At 41.8% G+C, this 23922-nt stretch overlaps 1 protein-coding gene across 1 annotated transcript; it reads left to right on the top strand.

Annotated features, from left to right (window-relative positions):
* The first annotated feature begins 4941 nt into the window (after nucleotides 1–4941).
* Nucleotides 4942–22936, top strand: casp3b (caspase 3, apoptosis-related cysteine peptidase b). Its single transcript, XM_060927897.1, has 7 exons — nucleotides 4942–5032; nucleotides 7988–8064; nucleotides 13492–13622; nucleotides 13713–13841; nucleotides 15081–15256; nucleotides 19936–20053; nucleotides 22066–22936. The coding sequence occupies exons 2-7, from the start codon at nucleotides 7991–7993 to the stop codon at nucleotides 22293–22295; spliced, it is 858 nt and encodes a 285-aa protein (XP_060783880.1). The 5' UTR covers nucleotides 4942–5032; nucleotides 7988–7990; the 3' UTR covers nucleotides 22296–22936.
* The last annotated feature ends 986 nt before the right edge of the window (nucleotides 22937–23922 follow it).

Below are 23922 nucleotides of genomic sequence, written 5' to 3'. Positions count from 1 at the left end.
CCGAGAGAGAGACAGAGAGAGACAGAGAGAGCGAGAGAGAGAGACAGAGAGAAAGAGACAGAGAGCGAGAGACCGAGAGACAGAGAGAGCGAGAGAGAGAGAGACAGAGAGAGAGCTAGAGAGACAGAGAGAGCGAGAGAGACAGAGAGAGCAGTGGCGTGCACAGATAGACACGAGGTGGTGCTCAAGCACCTGCCCCTCTGCCCTCTGTCCAAAAAAGTGCCCTTTTGAATTTTTTTTTTTTTTACAGTTTACTGAGGCCAATGTCGACATGATCTTTTAGAAAAGCCGCGGCATTAAAAGTGTGTGAAAATAATGTCCCGATGTGTGCCCCCTCCGCACCTCTGTCTCTCTTGCTCTGTCACGTGAACAAGCGTGCAGTGCATTCAATGTGAGGTTGCAGCAGCATAGCGTCCTGGAAGCCACGGCCTTGTCGTAGCGCAGACAACACATCGGGCAGTCAGTCAGCTCTTCCCCTGCCCCACCAGCCAGGTAACACATGAATCGAGTGAAAATGTATTGTTTGCCCTCTAAGCCCAAGCTTTCGTGAAGTAGCCCGTCGCATACAGAAACAACTCATCTCATCATCTCTAGCCGCTTTATCCTGTTCTACAGGGTCGCAGGCAAGCTGGAGCCTATCCCAGCTGACTACGGGCGAGAGGCGGGGTACACCCTGGACAAGTCGCCAGGTCATCACAGGGCTGACACATAGACACAGACAACCATTCACACTCACATTCACACCTACGCTCAATTTAGAGTCACCAGTTAACCTAACCTGCATGTCTTTGGACTGTGGGGGAAACCGGAGCACCCGGAGGAAACCCACGCGGACACGGGGAGAACATGCAAACTCCGCACAGAAAGGCCCTCGCCAGCCACGGGGCTCGAACCCGGACCTTCTTGCTGTGAGGCGACAGTGCTAACCACTACACCACTGTGCCGCCCAGAAACAACTGCATATAAGGGTGATTCTTAGATTATGTGCACCTTTGGCCTTGTGAAGTTGAGTGAAAAAAAGACTATCCAATTTGAACTCACACAGATTCATATGTTTAAATAACCATTATAGTATTGAGATCCATAAGATTTCAAACTAAATTTACAAGAATAATTGTTATTTTTCACATTTTACCTGACCCGGAATAAACAACTGTCATTTCCACCACATTTCAATTAACAGAAATAAATAAACAGTGCAATAATTTAAACATCCCAGGATCCTTCTAGGACCATTAGTTTAACTAGTTGTACCAGTTACCAGTATTTACAACAATCATTAATTTCTGAATGATGTAAATTAACAGTTCTAAGGATCAAATGCTGAAAGGTACATTTTCCACAGCGTGAAATTCAATATTACTTTGAGGAGGTCCTTGTAAATAATGAATAATCTGTCTTGTTACATAAAGTAAGGCAAACCATCAAGAAATGTATATGTGATTTTAATATGAACTGACTAGTTTTTGGAAATTTTCTGAAAAATATGTGTGGTGATAGGGCGGCACGGTGGTGTAGTGGTTAGCGCTGTCGCCTCACAGCAAGAAGGTCCTGGGTTCGAGCCCCGGGGCCGGCGAGGGCCTTTCTGTGCGGAGTTTGCATGTTCTCCCCGTGTCCGCGTGGGTTTCCTCCGGGTGCTCCGGTTTCCCCCACAGTCCAAAGACATGCAGGTTAGGTTAACTGGTGACTCTAAATTGACCGTAGGTGTGAATGTGAGTGTGAATGGTTGTCTGTGTCTATGTGTCAGCCCTGTGATGACCTGGCGACTTGTCCAGGGTGTACCCCGCCTTTCGCCCGTAGTCAGCTGGGATAGGCTCCAGCTTGCCTGCGACCCTGTAGAAGGATAAAGCGGCTACAGATAATGAGATGAGAGATGAGATGTGTGGTGATGGAAATGACAAGCTGTGATGGAAATGACATGGTGTTGTGGAAATGACAATGACTTAACACATAGAGGACACGTACATATATTTATTAGAAAAAAATGTCAATCATTCAACTTCGTTTTACAACACCATGTGAAAAAACTGAGCACACCTGTCCACTTCAGTGTTGCGGTTAACATTTAAATTATGGCTTGTTCAAAAAATCTTCAAACTTTCACAGAACCGTAACAGTACATGCTGTAAATAACCCAAAAACAGGGGGTTGGCAACAGTACTTCAAATAAAAGATTATTTCAGTAACTTTAGTGTCATAGACAACTCTTTCCAGGAATGTTTGAATTTGTTTGTTGGTGACCATGCTTATCTTTTTCTTCCTTGTGTTTTCCTCATGCACTGCCCTACTTGACACACCAACCTCCCTTTTAGCCCTTTTTTGAAGTCGGTATTTCTTTAACACTTTTCCTGCCATTATAGTTGAGATTATTCGTTTATCTTTGTTTGCTTTCAGGTTTTTGTATTTAACTCTAATTTCAGCAATCAAAGCGTTGTGGAAGACCAAGGTTCTCCGGAGGATAGGAGGTTCTGCACCCATTTGGCGGTTGGCTTTGGACTTTGGAGAGTCCGTCTGCTCCATTTTCTTCTTTAGTCTATGTAACCGCTGGCGGTATTTGTCCACTTGTTGTAAGGCTCTGTGCAGTTTCTCATTGCTTTCAAATAGGGCTGAGTACACCTTCGTGCGATGCCTTGCCACCTTTCTTCTTCCTCTCTTCTTTTGGAACTCAGATTGCGTAGATGGTGGTGTGGGCTGCAGGTCAACAGCCTGATTCAGGTCAACAGCCTGATGTTGAATGGCAGGTTCAGGAGACAGTGGTGGTGTGGTAATGGTAAGGTACGTCTGCAATGTTTGAGTTTTTTTAATATTCTCTCTTCTGTTCCTTTGATATGTTCTCCATTGTCTCCTCTGTTTCCGTTGCTCTCGCTTTGTCATGTCTGTGATTGGCTTGACAACTCCTTTTTCCTTTTTCCTCAAATATCTCTCTCTGTCTTGTTTAAGTTTCTCCTCATATTTTATAGGATCGGCTTTTATTTTGTCTCGATAGGCTTGTGATCTTTCTTTTGTTGTCTTTGGAGGCATCTTAAAAAAGATGAAAATAAATTGATTTAAGTACATTTTGAGAGTATAGTAGTATATAGTAGTATATTATATAGTAAAGGTAAGGGCCTATTAAAGGAATATATTCACTTTCAAAATCTACACCACTCATTTATAATCTGAAATGTCATTTCCACCACATACTGTCTTTTCCACCACAGACGGCAGTGTGGTGGAAATGACTGTGGTGGAAATGACATTTCTACATTTTTTTCATGAAAAATGGCTGATGGCTTCATTGATTAGCTTTGAATTGATAGTTAACATTTCATGCATGCAACATTATTCTTTTTATGCAAAAATTGCAATCTTTTTCAAAACAACAATGGAACTACAGCATGTTTGGAAATGACATACAATAAATATATTTGCTGATCAAGCAATATTTACCTTGATTTTTCTTCAATAGTTGTGGGTGGAAATTTAACTGGCCTCCATGTCCAACATGTGCTCTGATGTCACTTCACATTTCCATGGAAACTACCCAAACAATCTTTCACAAGAACTTTTTTAAAGGGAAAATAGGCGTTGTGGTGGAAATGACGCCAATGGTGTGTGACAGGTACATTTTGTATAAAATATAATATTGACAGTGGACTTAAATGAAATATTACACTATATTTTATTTATTTTAGTCTTTCTTAATTTAACTGCATCAACATTTCTCATATAACTGATACTTTTAACCTTTTTTTGCATTGTTGAGGTTGGAAACTCTGGGGGTGTGACAAGGGAAAACAGTGATTTTGCAACTTCCAGGAGGGTGAAAAGTATTAAAAAATTGTATTTAAGAGGTGGTAAATTTTTTATAAGAGTTTTTTTTATTATCTTTTTCACATAGAAAGAGGAATTTGTCCAAAATTGCTATTATTTTTAAAAATATGACCAGAGACTCTAAAAGTGCACAAATTCTAAGAATCACCCATAAGTATTATATTTTTTGCTAGACCATTTTCAGATTTAGGAAAACAAAAATTTCTTTTTCTATTTTGTTCAACTAGAGATTCCTGGCAAAGTCAAAAAGCCTTGATGTAATAAATTAACATTAAGTGGTTGTTTTATACCTTTAAAAACTAAAACGGGTCAGTGGCGACCCGAACACAAGAGGAGGGTTAAATCTCAGACTTTTATAATAAGGTGTTCCACATGCGCAAAAAAGTGCCCTTTTTCCCCCCAGAGCACTTGCCCCCCAAAATGTCTGTGCACACCACTGAGAGAGACAGACAGAGAGAGAGCGAGAGAGACCGAGAGAGAGAGACAGAGAGAGACCGAGAGAGACAGAGAGAGAGAGACAGAGACCGAGAGAGAGAGACAGAGAGAGAGAGAGAGCGAGAGACAGAGAGAGACCGAGAGAGAGAGACAGAGAGAGAGAGACAGAGAGAGAGACAGAGAGAGAGAGACAGAGACAGAGAGAGAGAGAGAGAGAGAGACCGAGAGAGAGAGACAGAGAGAGAGACAGAGAGAGAGACCGAGAGAGCGAGACAGAGACAGAGAGAGAGAGAGAGCGAGACAGAGAGAGAGAGACTGAGAGAGAGAGAGAGAGACCGAGAGAGAGAGACAGAGAGAGAGAGAGACCGAGAGAGAGAGACAGAGACAGAGAGACAGACAGAGAGAGAGAGAGCGAGACAGAGAGAGAGAGAGACCGAGAGAGAGAGACAGAGACAGAGAGACAGACAGAGAGAGAGAGAGCGAGACAGAGAGAGAGAGCGAGACAGAGAGAGACAGAGAGAGAGAGACAGAGAGAGAGACAGAGAGAGAGACAGAGACAGAGAGAGAGCGAGAGAGAATGTTATGTAGTTGCAGTGTGCGCGCGTCAGAATGCATCTGTGCACGCGGAGCTTGACGTCTCGAGCTGGTCGGATAGCAGTGGGCGGAGCTACAGTATTTAGTGACGGCTCGGGGGGAGGGGCGTATTTACTGTAAAAAACTCCAGTACCCGGAAAGTACAGAGGTGTACATTATTCTTTCATTTCTCAGCTTCGGACAACACTTTGTAAGTTGGCTCGTTTTCATTCTTATAAAGCTGTAGGCTGTATCAGTCACTGTGTTAGTTTCGGGCGCAGTCACTTTTTGAGACGGTTCCAGTCATAGTGAGATTACTAATCAACGTGCGTGACATTGCTGTTACTGATTAGGACATGTTTTAGACCTGTATAAGAAGCCAGCGTGTCATCTAAAGGTTTCGCATAATTCTATATACTGAGAGCAGGCATGGCCAAGTAAAGAAAGTAAAATTTAATTTAAAGAAACTTAAAAGTAAATAACCTTAACATGACTTTACAGTTTTAGGATTAATTGGTTAGGTACAGGGCGGCACGGTGGTGTAGTGGTTAGCGCTGTTGCCTCACAGCAAGAAGGTCCGGGTTCGAGCCCCGGGGCCGGCGAGGGCCTTTCTGTGCGGAGTTTGCATGTTCTCCCTGTGGGTTTCCTCCGGGTGCTCCGGTTTCCCCCACAGTCCAAAGACATGCAGGTTAGGTTAACTGGTGACTCTAAATTGACCGTAGGTGTGAATGTGAGTGTGAATGGTTGTCTGTGTCTATGTGTCAGCCCTGTGATGACCTGGCGACTTGGGTGCCTTTTGCCCGTAGTCAGCTGGGATAGGCTCCAGCTTGCCTGCGACCCTGTAGAACAGGATAAAGCGGCTACAGATAATGAGATGGTTAGGTACAAATAATAAAAAAAAAACCTTGAACTTTGACTTAAAGTTGACTCTGACTCACAGAGTATGAGTGGTGAAACTGATAAGTGTTCAAAAAGAAACTGAAAGCTGTTTATCCAGTGCAAGAGGAAATACATGTAATTGTCATTATAAATATTATGCTACTTAGTCTTTATTTAAAGTAATAATGGATGTCGTTTCTCTTCACTTAGTTGAGCGGTTCTTGACATAATATGGATTACTACAGTTGTGGAATAGGGCTATTTACTGTATGTTTATTATTTATTATTTACTGTTTGATGGGCTTATGGGTGGCACAGTGGTTAGCACTGTCGCCTCACAGCAAGAAGGTTCTGGGTTTGAGCCTAGTGGCTGACGGGGGCCTTTCTGTGTGGAGTTTGCATGTTCTCCTCTGTGTCTTTTTGGGTTTCCTCCAGGTGCTCCTGTTTCCACCACAGTCCAAAGACATGCAGTTAGGTTAACTGGTGACTCTAAATTGAACATGTGTATGAATGGTTGTTTCCCAAGCCCGGAAATGGGAATGTTGAGGCAGGAAGGGCATCCGTTGTAAAACTGTGCTCCAATTAATATGACGTAGCTCAATAGGGTCCACATGGCAGCGACCCCACACGCATAAGTGGGACAAGTTGGAAGAAGTGACTGAAACTGTTTGATGGTCTTAAATGCATTAAGAAGGCAAGAAATTGCACTGGTTAACTTTTGGCGAGGCACCTGTTAACTGAAAAGCATTCCAGGTGATGCCGTCATGAAGCTGGGTAAGATAATGCCAATAGTGTGCAAAGCATCATCAAGACCAATGGTGGATACTTTGAAGACTCTAAAATATGAAAATTTTTTTAACACTTTTTTTGTTTACCATATAATTCCATATACTGTATGTTCCATATGTTACTTCATAGTTTTGAGGTCTTCAGTGTTGTTCTACAATGTAGAAAATAATCAAAATACAGAAAAACCTATGAATGAGTAGATGTGTCCAAACTTTTGACTGGCACTATGAATATATCTTTAGGGATTTTACGAAGGTAGTAAAGCATGAACATGCACAGGGTGATGATTATGACAAGTCAGCACAATTATTATTTTCAAGTATGATTCTGTCAGGGGGCGGCACGGTGGTGTAGTGGTTAGCGCTGTCGCCTCACAGCAAGAAGGTCCTGGGTTCCGGGCCCGGCAAGGGCCTTTCTGTGTGGAGTTTGCATGTTCTCTCCGTGTCCGCGTGGGTTTCCTCCGGGTGCTCCGGTTTCCCCCACAGTCCAAAGATATGCAGGTTAGGTTAACTGGTGACTCTAAATTGACCGTAGGTGTGAATGTGAGTGTGAATGGTTGTCTGTGTCTATGTGTCAGCCCTGTGATGACCTGGCGACTTGTCCAGGGTGTACCCTGCCTTTCGCCCATAGTCAGCTGGGATAGGCTCCAGCTTGCCTGCGACCCTGTAGAAGGATAAAGCGGCTAGAGATAATGAGATGAGATGAGATATAATTCCATATACTGTATGTTCCATATGTTACTTCATAGTTTTGAGGTCTTCAGTGTTGTTCTACAATGTAGAAAATAATCAAAATACAGAAAAACCTATGAATGAGTAGATGTGTCCAAACTTTTGACTGGCACTATGAATATATCTTTAGGGATTTTACGAAGGTAGTAAAGCATGAACATGCACAGGGTGATGATTATGACAAGTCAGCACAATTATTATTTTCAAGTATGATTCTGTCAGGGGGCGGCACGGTGGTGTAGTGGTTAGCGCTGTCGCCTCACAGCAAGAAGGTCCTGGGTTCCGGGCCCGGCAAGGGCCTTTCTGTGTGGAGTTTGCATGTTCTCTCCGTGTCCGCGTGGGTTTCCTCCGGGTGCTCCGGTTTCCCCCACAGTCCAAAGAGATGCAGGTTAGGTTAACTGGTGACTCTAAATTGAGCGTAGGTGTGAATGTGAGTGTGAATGGTTGTCTGTGTCTATGTGTCAGCCCTGTGATGACCTGGCGACTTGTCCAGGGTGTACCCCGCCTTTCGCCCGTAGTCAGCTGGGATAGGCTCCAGCTTGCCTGCGACCCTGTAGAACAGGATAAAGCGGCTAGAGATAATGAGATGAGATGAGATTCTGTCAGGAAGGATTCTTGTCGAAATAATTCATGCCTACACATGTTGGTTGTGACATTAGGCTGTTTAGCTCAAATGTTTTTTATGTATTAAGGAAGCAATTTCTAAAGATTCTTAGAGAATACTGCCTTAACCAGTATTTCTTGCACATCCACTTGTTCTTCTCAAGGCCATGTCGGGTGTGAAGATCGGCGGTAGAGTGGACGGAGAAGACCACGTGGATGCCAAGAAGAGCGAATCCACAAAGTAAACCTTTTTTAAAATGTACAACTTATAAAGTAATATAAGTGATAATCTGATGTAATAATTGTGGTGCAAAAATTATTAAATCAGATTATCAAATTTTGATTTTACTGTCTATAGTCTATAGTCTGAAGGATATTCCAGCACTATTTTTTAAGTATACTGTCCCAGCTTTAACATCTTTCTTTGACCAAAGTGTCAAAGTATTGAGCCTGTACCCTGTAGGTTTGTAATTCAGTATGATTTTGTGGTTTTATGCATTGCTTATTAGACTATTTCAGGGTTTGACATTAAGGACTGCCCGATTTTCCGGGGCAAGTGAAACATGCATTCAGGCAAGTGGAATATGTCCCTGACATGCCCGGCCGGACAAATTAGAATGAGCACGTCATGAACTAGCACCACAAAAATTAGGCTTTTTAATCTTTTATTTCAGTTCCGAAAAGCATCCCTCACTATGTATCCGCCATTATGTCTTGGCTGTTTCTTAGTCTCAGTTTCATTTACTGCTTTGCAAGTTATTTTATGTGCCCACGCTGTTATAGTATGGTACGTGTACTGTTTATAGACCCCTTGTGCATGACATGACGCATCACGTGATAATTACAGCTGGGTCAACGGTGATAATTACAGCGGTGTCAACAAGGAGTGACATGCGCGATAAATCCTGAAAGAACAGAACAGATTAAGAGCAGAGAGAGCTGGAGCTTTGTTTCTGTTGTCAAAGAAATACAGTCCTATACAAAATATTTATATATCGGGGGGTTGTTTTTTTTTATATCATCCACCTCTAGGTTTATTTAAAAACACACAAACAAACAAACAAACAAACAAACAAAAAACCACGCTGCGTCATGACAGACCGGCTGCACTGATTCAGTTACAGGTTGCCAGGGCTGTATAAAATACCCACAACCTACACACTAAACTACAACCCCGATTCCAAAAAAGTTGGGACAAAGTACAAATTGTAAATAAAAATGGAATGCAATCATGTGGAAGTTTCAAAATTCCATATTTTATTCAGAATAGAACATAGATCACGGGCGCAGATAGAGGGGGGGACTGGTGGGATTCGTCCCACCCAGATTTAAATTCACCTCGTTCGGTCCCCCCCACTTATAGGGAGGAAAAAACGTCTATGCTGTCTTTCTTTGCATAAGGCAAACCTCATGGAAAAATCAAAAGACTAATTACCATTCGGTTTATTGAGGTGCACAGCAGTATATACATAGTTGCAACTGCACAGACTGCACAGGTTGCGAGCTCGAGCTTGGTTGCTATGGTTACCCACAACAAGTTTGACAGGCATATCGGGGACAGCTCCTCCTAGTTCAGGACCCCAACACGGCATGATGAAGGGTGCCAAAAGGCAGAAAACGATTGCATCGTTTTTTCAAAAAAAAAAAAAAACGGCTGTAAGTAAATTGTGCCTTACTTTATCATATCACCTTGCAATTTTTTGATAGTCTGTTCAAAGTAATGTCGTAGTGCAAGTAAAATCGTACGGAGTGATGCCTTTCTGGTAGCCTCCTTCTTTCGGTGGTAGCCTGTAGATACAGTGCTCAGAAGGCAGTTTTAATGTTTAATCTGGCGTTCCCTGCCATAATTTCAGCGAGCATATTGTTTCATAAGGAAACTTTGCGAAGAGTTGTTGACTGACTGCCGCTCACACAACACACAGGCATAGTTAGAAAGTCAGGATACACTGGTTTACACTTTACACACACACACGTAGCCCAGCCTCTCGCTATGTTTAACAGTTGGAACTTAGCGGTTTTAAAACTAGTTTTGCAGTTTTGCAATTTCTGTGCGTGATGATAATGTGTAAACTGTGGATTTCCATAGGCTATGTTAAAATGTTATCATTGTCCTGGCCTGCAGGTAGTTCCTGGTGATGGCAGTGAGGGAGGTGAAATAACATGTATACACACTACCGTTCAAAAGTTTGGGGTCAGCCAGACAATTTTGTGTTTTCCATGAAAAGTCACACTTTTATTTACCACCATAAGTTGTAAAATGAATAGAAAATATAGTCAAGACATTTTTCTGGCCATTTTGAGCATTTAATCGACCCCACAAATGTGATGCTCCAGAAACTCAATCTGCTCAAAGGAAGGTCAGTTTTATAGCTTCTCTAAAGAGCTCAACTGTTTTCAGCTGTGCTAACATGATTGTACAAGGGTTTTCTAATCATCCATTAGCCTTCTGAGGCAATGAGCAAACACATTGTACCATTAGAACACTGGAGTGAGAGTTGCTGGAAATGGGCCTCTATACACCTATGGAGATATTGCACCAAAAACCACACATTTGCAGCTAGAATAGTCATTTACCACATTAGCAATGTATAGAGTGGATTTCTGATTAGTTTAAAGTGATCTTCATTGAAAAGAACAGTGCTTTTCTTTCAAAAATAATGCTGCGTTCATGTGCTATGGGAATTATGGTAAATACCAAACGCCGACATGGAAAGCACACATGAACGCCCCCTCTTGTGGTATTTTCCACTGGGCAACTCGTAGAAAATTTTGATACATGAGTTGCCGAGATGAGATGAACTTTAACCTTTTCAACATGGCAGCGAGCGGTACAAGACACTTGAATGTTAAGCACTGTACGCTACTAAAGTTTTTTTTTACTAGTACTAGTGGGTAGTTTTTTGTGTCTATGCAATGTTGCGTCATTAACAAGTGTAATATAATACGTTAGAAATCCGTTTCCTTTAAAAATGTGTTGTTATGGTTTGTTTTTACCTATCCAGAGCAGACGCTATTGCTAACGATAGCTAACTTACTATTGCTAACTTGAATCTGGTCCACCATCTTTAATTTGTCAACAACAACAAAAGCATGTGAACACAACACACTGGTAAATACCACTTCCCAACTGGAAAATATCATCTTCCCATAGCACATGAATGCAGCATAAGGACATTTCAAAGTGACCCCAAACTTTTGAATGGTAGTGTGTATATATATATATATATATATATATATATATATATATATATATATATATATATACACACAAAATGGAATCATTTGCTGACAGCTCAGTCCCCCCCCAGTTCAAAAATCCTATCTGCGCCCCTGACATAGATGACATATCAAATGTTTAAACTGAGAAAATTTATCATTTAAAGAGAAAAATTAGGTGATTTTAAATTTCATGACAACAACACATCTCAAAAAAGTTGGGACAAGGCCATGTTTACCACTGTGAGACATCCCCTTTTCTCTTTACAACAGTCTGTAAACGTCTGGGGACTGAGGAGACAAGTTGCTCAAGTTTAGGGATAGGAATGTTAACCCATTCTTGTCTAATGTAGGATTCTAGTTGCTCAACTGTCTTAGGTCTTTTTTGTCGTATCTTCCGTTTTATGATGCGCCAAATGTTTTCTATGGGTGAAAGATCTGGACTGCAGGCTGGCCAGTTCAGTACCCGGACCCTTCTTCTACACAGCCATGATGCTGTAATTGATGCAGTATGTGGTTTGGCATTGTCATGTTGGAAAATGCAAGGTCTTCCCTGAAAGAGACGTCGTCTGGATGGGAGCATATGTTGCTCTAGAACCTGGATATACCTTTCAGCATTGATGGTGTCTTTCCAGATGTGTAAGCTGCCCATGCCACACGCACTAATGCAACCCCATACCATCAGAAATGCAGGCTTCTGAACTGAGCGCTGATAACAACTTGGGTCGTCCTTCTCCTCTTTAGTCCGAATGACACGGCGTCCCTGATTTCCATAAAGAACTTCAAATTTTGATTCGTCTGACCACAGAACAGTTTTCCACTTTGCCACAGTCCATTTTAAATGAGCCTTGGCCCAGAGAAGACGTCTGCGCTTCTGGATCATGTTTAGATACGGCTTCTTCTTTGAACTATAGAGTTTTAGCTGGCAACGGCGGATGGCACGGTGAATTGTGTTCACAGATAATGTTCTCTGGAAATATTCCTGAGCCCATTTTGTGATTTCCAATACAGAAGCATGCCTGTATGTGATGCAGTGCCGTCTAAGGGCCTGAAGATCATGGGCACCCAGTATGGTTTTCCAGCCTTGACCCTTAGGCACAGAGATTCTTCCAGATTCTCTGAATCTTTTGATGATATTATGCACTGTAGATGATGATATGTTCAAACTCTGCAATTTTACACTGTCGAACTCCTTTCTGATATTGCTCCACTATTTGTCGGTGCAGAATTAGGGGGATTGGTGATCCTCTTCCCATCTTTACTTCTGAGAGCCGCTGCCACTCCAAGATGCTCTTTTTATACCCAGTCATGTTAATGACCTATTGCCAATTGACCTAATGAGTTGCAATTTGGTCCTCCAGCTGTTCCTTTTTTGTACCTTTAACTTTTCCAGCCTCTTATTGCCCCTGTCCCAACTTTTTTGAGATGTGTGATGAAATTTCAAATGAGCCAATATTTGGCATGAAATTTCAAAATGTCTCACTTTCGACATTTGATATGTTGTCTATGTTCTATTGTGAATACAATATCAGTTTTTGAGATTTGTAAATTATTGCATTCCGTTTTTATTTACAATTTGCACTTTTTTCCCAACTTTTTTGGAATCGGGGTTGTATAATTTTAAACTCAAACATTATCCTGTCTGTCATGACGCAGCACATTTTTTTAAACCTAGAGGTGGATGATGTAACAAAAAACGATATATAAATATTCTCAAACATACTGTTCAAAAGTCTTGGCACCCCATTGTTTTCTTCATACAAACTTTGTTATAGATTTCTATTTTATGATTTTGACATTATCGAGTAATGAACCTACAGTCCGAGAGAGTTCTACACAAACACACTGAACTTTACAGCTGCATGCATGTGAAATGGAAATAAATTGACTAAGGCAGGAAAAACTATTTTGGATAAAATTGTTATTGTCTGTTACAAGTAAAAAAGTAACCAATAACCAAACTTAATAATAAACTTAATCAATAACCAAACTTCAACTCAATGTGTGATCTTCATTTTATGTTGCAATTCACAACTATTCTATGGTTTTCCTAAAAAAAAAAAGTAGTACTCGCAAAATAGGGGGTGAGTACTACTATAATATTGTGGGGCAAGTGGGTGTAAAAGTTAATGTCGAGGCCTGTATTTCTCGTTTTTTGTAATTTATTTCCTATAAATATTCACTTTAATTATAAATCTGAGTAAGCATTTTACCAATTTAGTCAACTGTATACGTATAATCAAAAAGATTTACTCATATTTGCTGAATGTTGTGATGCTGTTGGGGATTATATACATGTAAAAAATGTACCTGATAAGTTGTGAAAATTGAAACTCTTTGAAAAAAAAATCCTTGTTTTGCTGCTGTAAAACTGGAAATAAAAATCTAATTCAGTTAATTCTCCTTGTCGTCTTTCACATTTTAATTTCACGTTTATATTCTCTTCCTTCAGGACAGTTGCTCACAATGAAACTGTTCATGCCAAAGGCTATGCAGGAGCTGATTCAGATGCGTACCGTATGGACTACCCCAAGCTTGGGAAATGTGTCATCATCAACAACAAAAATTTTCACAAAAATACAGGTAAAACTAAAACGGGCAACATCTGTTTCTTGTTTGGTCCATGTGATTAGCGTCTCAGATCATTTTATTTATAACTATTTTTCTTTGGAGGCATGGGTGAACGCAACGGAACAGATGTTGATGCTGCAAACCTAATGACAGTCTTCTGCAAGCTGGGCTTCAGAACTGTGATCCAAAATGACCAAACTGTTTCACAGATGACACAGCTTTTAAAATCAGGTTTGATGGACTCATATTCCACATATATAAATTAACATAGTAATTCTATGCTTAAAACACAGATGAGTCATTTTATCCGAAATTGTTTTGGCTATCTTAAAGTGCCATTCCACCATTGGATGTATTCTTTAGCATAAAATACAATATATTTTATGACAACATGACTAGACAGGCGGCACGGTGGTGTAGTGGTTAGCGCTGTCGCCTCACAGCAAGAAGGTCCTGGGTTCGAGCCCCGGGGCCGGCGAGGGCCTTTCTGTGTGGAGTTTGCATGTTCTCCCTGTGTCCGCGTGGGTTTCCTCCGGGTGCTCCGGTTTCCCCCACAGTCCAAAGACATGCAGGTTAGGTTAACTGGTGACTCTAAATTGACCGTAGGTGTGAATGGTTGTCTGTGTCTATGTGTCAGCCCTGTGATGACCTGGCGACTTGTCCAGGGTGTACCCCGCCTTTCGCCCATAGTCAGCTGGGATAGGCTCCAGCTTGCCTGCGACCCTGTAGAAGGATAAAGCGGCATGAGATGAGATGACGAGACAGAGAAATCTTTTAGCTTCAAAATGATATATCAAACATAATTTTTTGACAACGACAAGTATATTAATTTTGCGACCAAAGTCACCTACCCTTTTAATTTCCGCGCGGTAGTGAAACGTGATGTCATCGGCAGGTTCCCCTTCTTGTGTACCATGTCACGTGTGACGTGGCACAGATTATCAGCAATGGCGGATAGAACGCGATTTCCACTTGTCGATTGCTGTGCCGATATTCACCATCGACCGTCTCCTTTGGGCATCACGTGCTATTTTCCTTCGCTTCTTTTCCGAAGCTGACAATCGCGTTCTATCCGCCATTGCTGATAATCTGTGCCACGTCACACGTGACGTGGTACACAAGAAGGGGAACCTGCCGATGACATCACGTTTCACTACCGCGCGGAAATTAAAAGGGTAGGTGACTTTGGTCGCAAAATTAATATACTTGTCGTTGTCAAAAAATTATGTTTGATATATCATTTTGAAGCTAAAAGATTTCTCTGTCTAGTCATGTTGTCATAAAATATATTGTATTTTATGCCAAAAAAATACATCCAATGGTGGAATGGCACTTTAAGACTAACCCTCCGTTTTAGAGCGTCTGTCGCCATTACATTCTTTTCTCATTGGTGTTAACTGTAATTTCTGCATCTGTTTATGATTACTGAAATGTGTGCTAGGATTGTAATGTTTAATTTCTTTCTTTCAGTATCCCAAGAGGACCACAGCCAGTCAGCCATGTTTGTGTGTGTGATCCTAAGCCATGGGGATGAAGGTGTGATCTATGGCACTGATGATTTCATTGAGCTGAAAACTCTGACTGGACTCTTCCGAGGAGATCGGTGTCTCTCACTAGTTGGCAAACCTAAACTCTTCATCATTCAGGTCTGAATTTAAATGATTATGTGACAATGCATAAATATATGCTAAACAGATTTGAAGATGATTGCATTTCTTATTTTGTCAGGATATAGGGCTTTACCTCATTCTGCTATTACAGCAAAAGTATAATAGACACTTTGATATTTCATGATCAGTATAGGACTGAGGTTTAGCGAGGTTATAATACATGGGGCCAAATTACTCAATTCTGATTGGTCAATCAGGGAGGGCTTTTTTCCTTAACACGGGGCCGTATTTCTGAATTGCTATTGGCTAGTTCGTTGCTTGGTTACGGTTACAAAAATTAGCAAATTTTGTCAACAAAATGGCTGACTCTGCAACGCCGCATTTCGCTATATTTGATGAAGAAATGATAAACCATTTGAAAGCTGCAAGCGAAAATGAAAATACCAAAAAAAGTACGAATTTTTGGCTTTCCGTGTTTAAGAAATGGGCCGCAGAAAGACAAATAAACGCCTCTCTAGTGGCATATGAATGCTGTAAGTTAGACAAGGTGCTATCGCAGTTTTATGCAGAAGTGAGGAAAGAAAATGGGGAAAACTATGAACCAGACTCTCTTAAAGTAATGCAGGCAGCACCGGCTCGGTATCTGAGACAAGAGAAATATCCACGATCGATCCTGAAAGATGTTAAAATCCTCGTGTTGTGTCGCTGTGTGACGATGAAAGACGCTTTAGAAACTGATTCAAACGTGCAAGATAGTCTTGCGCCCTGATTGGTTCAGAAAACGTGAATGACAAATGCTGTGAACTTGAATGGCTTCCGAAGTATGAATTTGGCCCTGTATATTATAAACAAGTAATCGTATGGTTCCTCGTAAAATTAAGGATCAATTTCGCTCGTGATTTCAAAGTTTTGAAATTGCCCTCGTCGCTTCGCAATTCGGGCAATTTTCAAAACTTCGAAATCTCATCTCATTATCTCTAGCCGCTTTATCCTGTCCCACAGGGTCACAGGCAAGCTGGAGCCTATCCCAGCTGACTACGGGCGAAAGGCGGGGTACACCCTGGACAAGTCGCTAGGTCATCACAGGGCTGACACATAGACACAGACAACCATTCACACTCACATTCACACCTACGGTCAATTTAGAGTCACCAGTTAACCTAACCTGCATGTCTTTGGACTGTGGGGGAAACCGGAGCACCCAGAGGAAACCCACGCGGACACGGGGAGAACATGCAAACTCCGCACAGAAAGGCCCTCGCCGGCCATGGGGCTCGAACCCGGACCTTCTTGCTGTGAGGCGACAGCGCTAACCACTACACCACCGTGCCGCCCAACTTCGAAATCGCTTGTGAAATTAATCCTTAATTTTACTCGGCCCCATACGATTACCTATACTAATGAGGTCATCTGCACGTGTTCTTTTACAGACGGAAGGTCGTATACTCACTCACTCACTCACTCATTCATTTATTTTCATTATCCACTTTATCCTTGTCAGGGTTGCAGTGAATCCAAAGCCTATTCTGTGAGCACTGGGCACCAGTCAATCACAGAGCATAATGAACACATGTATAAAAACACTTGTTCACATCTCGGGGCAATTTAGCATAGCTACTCCACATTCCATGTTTTGGCAGGTGGAAGGAAACCGGAGCACCTAGACAAAACCCACACAGACACGGGGAAATACAGACTCATTCTTTCTAAACATGGTCACGTACAGTATACACTCCTGAACTCGCATCACTATAAATCAGTGGCAAAACGTTATAACTAGTCTGCCTAGTCAGATTTAGTTTAATGTCTTGTAACAAAAATCTATAGCGAGACATAGAACACTTACAGTTTGTGTTATGTTAATTTACATCATGACAATTTTTGCGACTGATACAAAATTAAGCTTAACGCACATTTCTAGAAGAAGAAACCTTTATTTGTCACATGCACACTTCAAGCACAGTAAGATTCATCCTCTGCATTTAACCCATCTCTTGGCGCACACACTAAGAGCAGTGGGCAGCCATACTACAGCGCCCGGGGAGCAGTCAGGGGTTAGGTACCTTGCTCAAGGGCACCTCAGCCCAAGGCCGCCCCATGTTAACCTAACCGCATGTCTTTGGACTGTGGAGGAAACCCACACAGACATGGGGAGAACATGCAAACTCCACACAGAAAGGCCCTCGCCAGTTGCTGGGCTCGAACCCGGACCTTCTTGCTGTGAGGCGACGGTGCTAACCACTTACACCACCGTGCCGCCAGTGACATATCAATTTCCTTTAGTCAGCATCAGAACTATTTCTCTTTCCTCAAAAATTTAAAACTTGAATTATAAATGCATTTCTGCACAGCATTCATGAACAACTTTTCAGCTGACATAAGGGACAAGATATTATTAAGGGTGGCACATTAGAGCAGTAGTGTTGCTGCCTCACAGCTTTAGGTTCTCAGGCTCAATCCTGATTTCTGCTTACTGTCTGCATGGAGTTTCACTTGTTTTTTCTGTGTACACTTTGGTTTCCTTTGAGTAGATGGAATGGTGGATAAATTCTAGGGCGTAATTTTGGGTAGGGACGCTAGGGACGTGTCCCTACCAATATTCAGCCGCTACTGTGTAATCACGATCAATAAAATCGGTGTCCTAACCTGAGCAATGATTATATGGCACACAAAGGGTTAAATGTATGACACTGCTAATAATCCCCCCTCTAACGTAGATATCATTCTCTGATTAGCTACCTGTTTCTCGCTAACTTACATGGTTGGCTATCCCAGCTGTCACTCCATCTGCTGTAAAAGCAGCACACTTCCCACAGCAGCCGTGACTACCCGCCCATCAACCCCCTGTATCTCACACGTACACACCTGACCTACCCCACGCACCCCCCACTCTCCGTCAGCCTACAAATTGAGCTGGACTTCGATGTCCATGCATGCTTGCCCTACGACTCGCATGCTGACTTGAGTATCATGGATGACGGCCCCCCTCTCAAGAAACGAGACATTCGTTCATTCTTCTTCAAAGTCAAGAATGTAAGTGCAGGGTTTCCGTTGAGCTTTAAAAACTCAACAAAATCCTTTTGATGTATGGAAGCCCTTCATAAAAGTATTGCTGCGGCTCCTTAGGCAGGTTTAGCAACGTGACAGGACGCATCAGAGCTAGGCTACTGCATAGCTGCAGAGAAAAGGAATACTGACCTGACAGAAATCTGCCAGCAGTTTGTCTCTGTTACAGACAGTAGGCATGTGTTTGGTTCTTTCAAATAGGAGCAACCAGTGTAAACTAATTTGTTTGTGCTTATGTTTGAGTATCAGTAACCAACACATTTACATTTCATTTATGTGTACTTACATGTTGTAGTTATGTGTTTCAATGTTCTTGATGTATGTTAATTAACAGCACGGGCGCAGATAGAGGGTGGGACGGGTGGGATTCGTCCCACCCAGACTTAAATTCACCTCGTTCGGTCCCCCCCACTTATAGGGAGGAAAAAACGTCTATGCTGTCTTTCTTTGCATAAGGCAAACCTCACGGAAAAATCAAAAGACTAATTACCATTCGGTTTATTGAGGTGCACAGCAGTACATACATAGTTGCTATAACTCACATAAAACAAAACAAAGACTGATATTCGGTTGGTTGAGCTGCGCAGACTGCACAGGTTGCGAGCTCGAGCTTGGTTGCTATGGTTACCCACAACAAGTTTGACAGGCATATCGGGGTTGGGGTTGGTTTGCTGGCAGCTTTGTCCCCCCCAGTTCAAAAAATGTATCTGCACCCATGATTAACAGTATGTTGCACTTTTGCAGCCCTTAACATCCTGCATGAGTAAAGCTGAGAACTCTGAAGTTGCCTCCTTGACTTTCATTACATGATGTTACATTTAGCTGACGCTTTTATCCAAAGCGACTTACTGTCACTATTTTGGTACAGGGTATCGGTTACAGTCCCTGGAGCAATGTTGAGTTAGGTGCCTTGCTCAAGGGCACTTCAGCCATGGATGGAGATGTAAGGGTGGGATTTGAACCTGCAACCCTGGGATCCAAAGACCAACTCCCTAACCATTAGGCCACGGCTGCCCTCGTTAACCTATAAGATCTGCATGACATGAAATTATGATTGCTAATGGAAAAAAAAAAAAACACCTTTCGGAAGCTCTGCCTTGGATCACTTTTGTGTCCCCACCAGTGTCAAAATCAAAGTTACTCCCTTGGATAAATTGCCTCAAGGTGTAAGTGGCGAACTTAGATAGACTGACATCCCATCCTAAGTGTATTCAGTCTCATGCCCACTGCTTCTGGGATAGACTCTGGATCCATAGCAACCCTGACCAGAATAAAAGGCTTACTGAAAATGAATGAATGAAACAATAAATGAATGAAGGGTCGCTATTTACCTGTCTTTGTTCTTGTTAGTCAGTATGATTAGCTAGCCAGTGACATCCAGTTGCCCAGTGATCTGTGTCTAATGTATTATTTCACATTTGGTCTTTGTTGCGTTTTACAGTTTGGTTGTTTGCCGTTTATTTACTCATCTCAAGCAAGTTTGAGTCACTGTAAATTTATGCCTTAGGCTACAGTAGTGTTCATATGTTTAAGCAGAAATACCACGTCACAAAACCTTTTGTCGTTTTGGTTATTAGGAGACAAATTGTAAAACTGTACAGCGTGTTATAGTGTTATCCTTGCTAAATACAGTCCTGTATTTTGTTCAGGCTTGTCGTGGAACTGATTTGGATCCTGGCATTGAGACTGATAGTGTTAGTGAGTCAGAGTGCACACAAAAGATTCCTGTTGAAGCAGACTTCCTGTATGCATACTCTACTGCTCCAGGTAAGACACCTGTTTATACTCGAATGTAGGCAGGTTCATGGTAGTCCAATGGCAACTGTACATCTCGTATGATATACAGAGTACTGGAAGGGAGAATTAACAATCTGCACGGTCATGTACATTTTGGATCTGATTACTTTGACGAGCTAAATCCTTTTCACCTTTTCTCACTTTTACATCAAGCTGACTAACAAGGATGGTGTAATAAATGGTTGTCACAAATGTCGAGAGATATCAGACAGCAGTGGTGAAGACGGATGCAAGTGCAGGATCTTTTTTTTTTAAATAAAAGACAAACAAAACTAACAAAGTCAGAACAAGAGTCATAAGTTGAGCAAAATAATAGCAAGGGAAAGCCTGGATAGTTATGGTCATGTGATCTGTTGTGAGGGCTGATGGGAACTGAAGTCCAGGGCAGCTGAAATCTGACACATAATGCTTTTTTTTTCCAGTCTATTATTTTGTTCAGGCAAATCATTTGGGCTTTTTTTTTCCTAAGACAGACATCCTAATTAAAAGTTGAACTTTGTAGTTTAAAAAAACAGAGTGAAGTGATTGCACACTAGGCTAAGATGCTGAAGTACTCAGTGCGGGCACACACATTTTCTACTTAAACTTATATTAAGTCTTTTAAGCTTCTGCAGTCAATTCTTCTTCTTATCCATCCATCCATTATCTGTAGCCACTTATCCTGTTCTACAGGGTCGCAGGCAAGCTGGAGCCTATCCGTCTACACCCTGGACAAGTCGCCAGGTCATCACAGGGCTGACACATAGAGACAAACAACCATTCACACTCACATTCACATCTATGGTCAATTTAGAATCACCAGTTAGCCTAACCTGCATGTCTTTGGACTGTGGGGGAAACCGGAGCACCCGGAGGAAACCCACGCCGACACGGGGAGAACATGCAAACTCCGCACAGAAAGGCCCTCGCCGGCCCCGGGGCTCGAACCCGGACCTTCTTGCTGTGAGGTGACAGCGCTAACCACTACACCACCATGCCGCCCCCCCTTCTTCTTATTATTATTATTAAACATTTGACCATGGATTGTTAAATATTACTACATACAGTAACTGAATAAAAACCCAGAAGTATAAAGGAGTTGTAATGTTTAAGTTTACTATGTCTCATGTTTCATGTTCTAGTGTACTTTTTTCTTAATACGTTTAAGATTAAACAGTTTCCGGGTCACGGCTTAAAGTGCATATCCTGGACCAAATTCGCTTTTTTTTATATGAAAGAATGTCCCTTTACACACTCATCCAGAACGGTAATTTTGCACAAGGCCATCTGTCTACAGCAGAAAAAAAATAAAATAACAAAACGCGTCTGGAAAAATCCCAAGGGAGTCTGGAGCCAGATTCGTGACGTCACCTGCGGAAGCGCCAGCAGGCTGCGCGAGCTTTGCACGGTTTCAGTGCCCAGCCTGTGTAGACCAAGTTTAGCAGCTAGCGATTTTGCATTGAAATATGGAATTGTTGCTTGAGCGCAATGTGGGAAGCGATGAGTACTGATCCCATCAAGATTGGTGTTGCTACACCCTCCTACGATACATCTGTTAACCATTTTAATAATTACGTGATAACGTTGAAGAAATTTGCAGAAAACCACCAGGTCGTTTTCTCATAAACAAACCAGCGCTGACGTAGGATTCAGAAGGAGGCGTCCCGCAGATGACGTCACGAAAATCAATGTTTCCTGGGAAATCCAAATGCCAAGTTTTTTCAGAGGCGGACCAATTCGCCTCAAATGGCTTGATTTCAACTGAATTTTTCTGGTATTGCGCAAGGTAAAAATAAAATTGCACAAAATGCAAAATGTGACAGATATTTGACCAAAGTTTAATATCAAATAGGAGAATTACATTGATCTCGCTCCTGAATTTACCCGTGATATGCACTTTAATGATGTGACTGTGAACATCACATATACCCTTAATTTTCTGAATAATTTGTCCATTCAGATCTGTGTAGTGTGTGTTTTAATTCCTATACTCCCCCCTACAGGATATTATGCTTGGAGAAACACAACCAACGGATCTTGGTTCATCACCAGTCTATGTGAAATGCTGACTAAGTATGGCAGAGAACTGGAGATTATGCAGCTCATGACACGGGTCAACCGCAAGGTGGCACTAGAGTTCCAGTCTTGCTCCAACAATCCTGGTTTTAGTGACAAGAAACAAATACCATGCATTGTGTCCATGCTGACCAAAGACCTGTACTTTCCAAAATGATAATTTGACTTAAAATGAATAGCGTTTAGTTTAGTATAGGAGGTTTGGACTACACTGGACGAACTCGTATTCGTGGTTAGCTGGTATTCATATTGTTGGATAGTAGCATTTTCCCCCAATACAAACCCTGTATGTACTACTGGAGAAATGTGAACAAATATCTTAATCTGTTTTCTAAAACCAAACTCGGATCGAATCGTGCCTCTGAGTCTCCACTCACGTCCATTTCCGCACTTCTGTTTCCAATCATTCTTCCAAATTGTTAGATTTTGTCATAGATCTCAGTGTCACTTTCTAATCTAAAGCATACTTCATTTCTTGTTGTACACTTCACTACCTCTGCCTGGTTCTATTCTACAACAAACATGTCTCTTTTAATCACCAGTGTATTGCACAGTAATTACATTATTTTTTTTCTCGTTTTCATTTCCACTTTCATCATCAAATTTCACTGTGCCAAAGAGTACAAAACTTGTGTTTTGCGCAGAATGGAAAGCAGAACTGGTATGACTTTGTCTTTAAGATTCACATTCATTTCACATTCAACATCGCAAAAAAATTACCAGCGTGCCTATCCTACTGCCTAAACGTTGTGAAACTAATTAAAGAGCAATAAATGATGGATATGTGTATTCTGACAATGTTTTACAGTTGCTTATTACTTTTAACAGTGTTTACATGGATACTTTATATCCAAAGTTGGTTGGTCAATGGTCTATGCTTTTACATCTTCATAACGCTGTGTGTAAAGCATAAAGCAGCTAATTTACAGGGTTTTTTTCTCCCCAGTTATTCATTTTAAAACATATGTTACCTACTATGAAACTAATAGGTTTAATGAGTATGTAGTTACACTACCATGCAAAAATTTGGGTTATGTTGGATTATATTATTAGAATATTAGAGCATGCAAACTCCACACAGAAAGGCCCTGGGTGACTTCAAGGTTCGAACCCAGGATTTGCTTGATCAAGTCCATATTTGTGAATTACTTTTGCTTGGTAGTGCACAACAGTGAGGACCTGCTGATAAATAGTGGGGCTCAATAATAATAGCAATAATAATAATAATAATAATAATCCATCTATAACCACTCATCCTGTGCAGGGTCACGGGCAAGCTGGATCCCAGCTGACTATGGGTGAGAGGTGAGGTACATCCTGGACAAGTCACCAGATCATTGCAGGGCTGACACGTAGAGACAAACAACCATTCACACCTACAGTCAATTTAGAGCCACCAATTAGCCTAACCTGCATATCTTTGGACTGTGGGGGAAACCAGAGCACACGGGGAGAACATGCAAACTCCACACAGAAAGGCCCTCATCAGCTGCTGGGCTTGAACCCAGGACCTTCTTGCTGTGAGGCAACAGTGCTAACAACTACACCACTGTGCTGCCAAATTATTATTATTATTCTCCATCCATCATTTGTAGCTGCTTATCCTGTTCTACAGGGTCGCAGGCAAGCTGGAGCCTATCCCAGCTGACTATGGCGAACCTGCATGTTTTTGGACTGTGGGGGAAACCGGAGCACCCGGAGGAAACCCACGCAGACAGGTGGAGAACATGCAAACTCCGCATAGAAAGGCCCTCTCGAATCCAGGACCTTCTTGCTGTGAGGCG

This window comes from Neoarius graeffei, chromosome 8 (genome assembly GCF_027579695.1).
Source record: "Neoarius graeffei isolate fNeoGra1 chromosome 8, fNeoGra1.pri, whole genome shotgun sequence".
Classification (NCBI taxonomy): Eukaryota; Metazoa; Chordata; class Actinopteri; order Siluriformes; family Ariidae; genus Neoarius; species Neoarius graeffei.
This window is presented reverse-complemented; position numbering and strand designations above follow the sequence as displayed.

Bases quoted from the DNA above. Each gene is read 5' to 3' on its own strand.
- casp3b (XM_060927897.1), top strand. From the start codon at position 7,991: ATGTCGGGTGTGAAGATCGGCGGTAGAGTGGACGGAGAAGACCACGTG. The intron at 15,257-19,935 runs GTCTGAATTTAA...TATTTTGTTCAG, and splicing joins CTAAACTCTTCATCATTCAG to GCTTGTCGTGGAACTGATTT. The intron at 20,054-22,065 runs GTAAGACACCTG...TCCCCCCTACAG, and splicing joins TGCATACTCTACTGCTCCAG to GATATTATGCTTGGAGAAAC.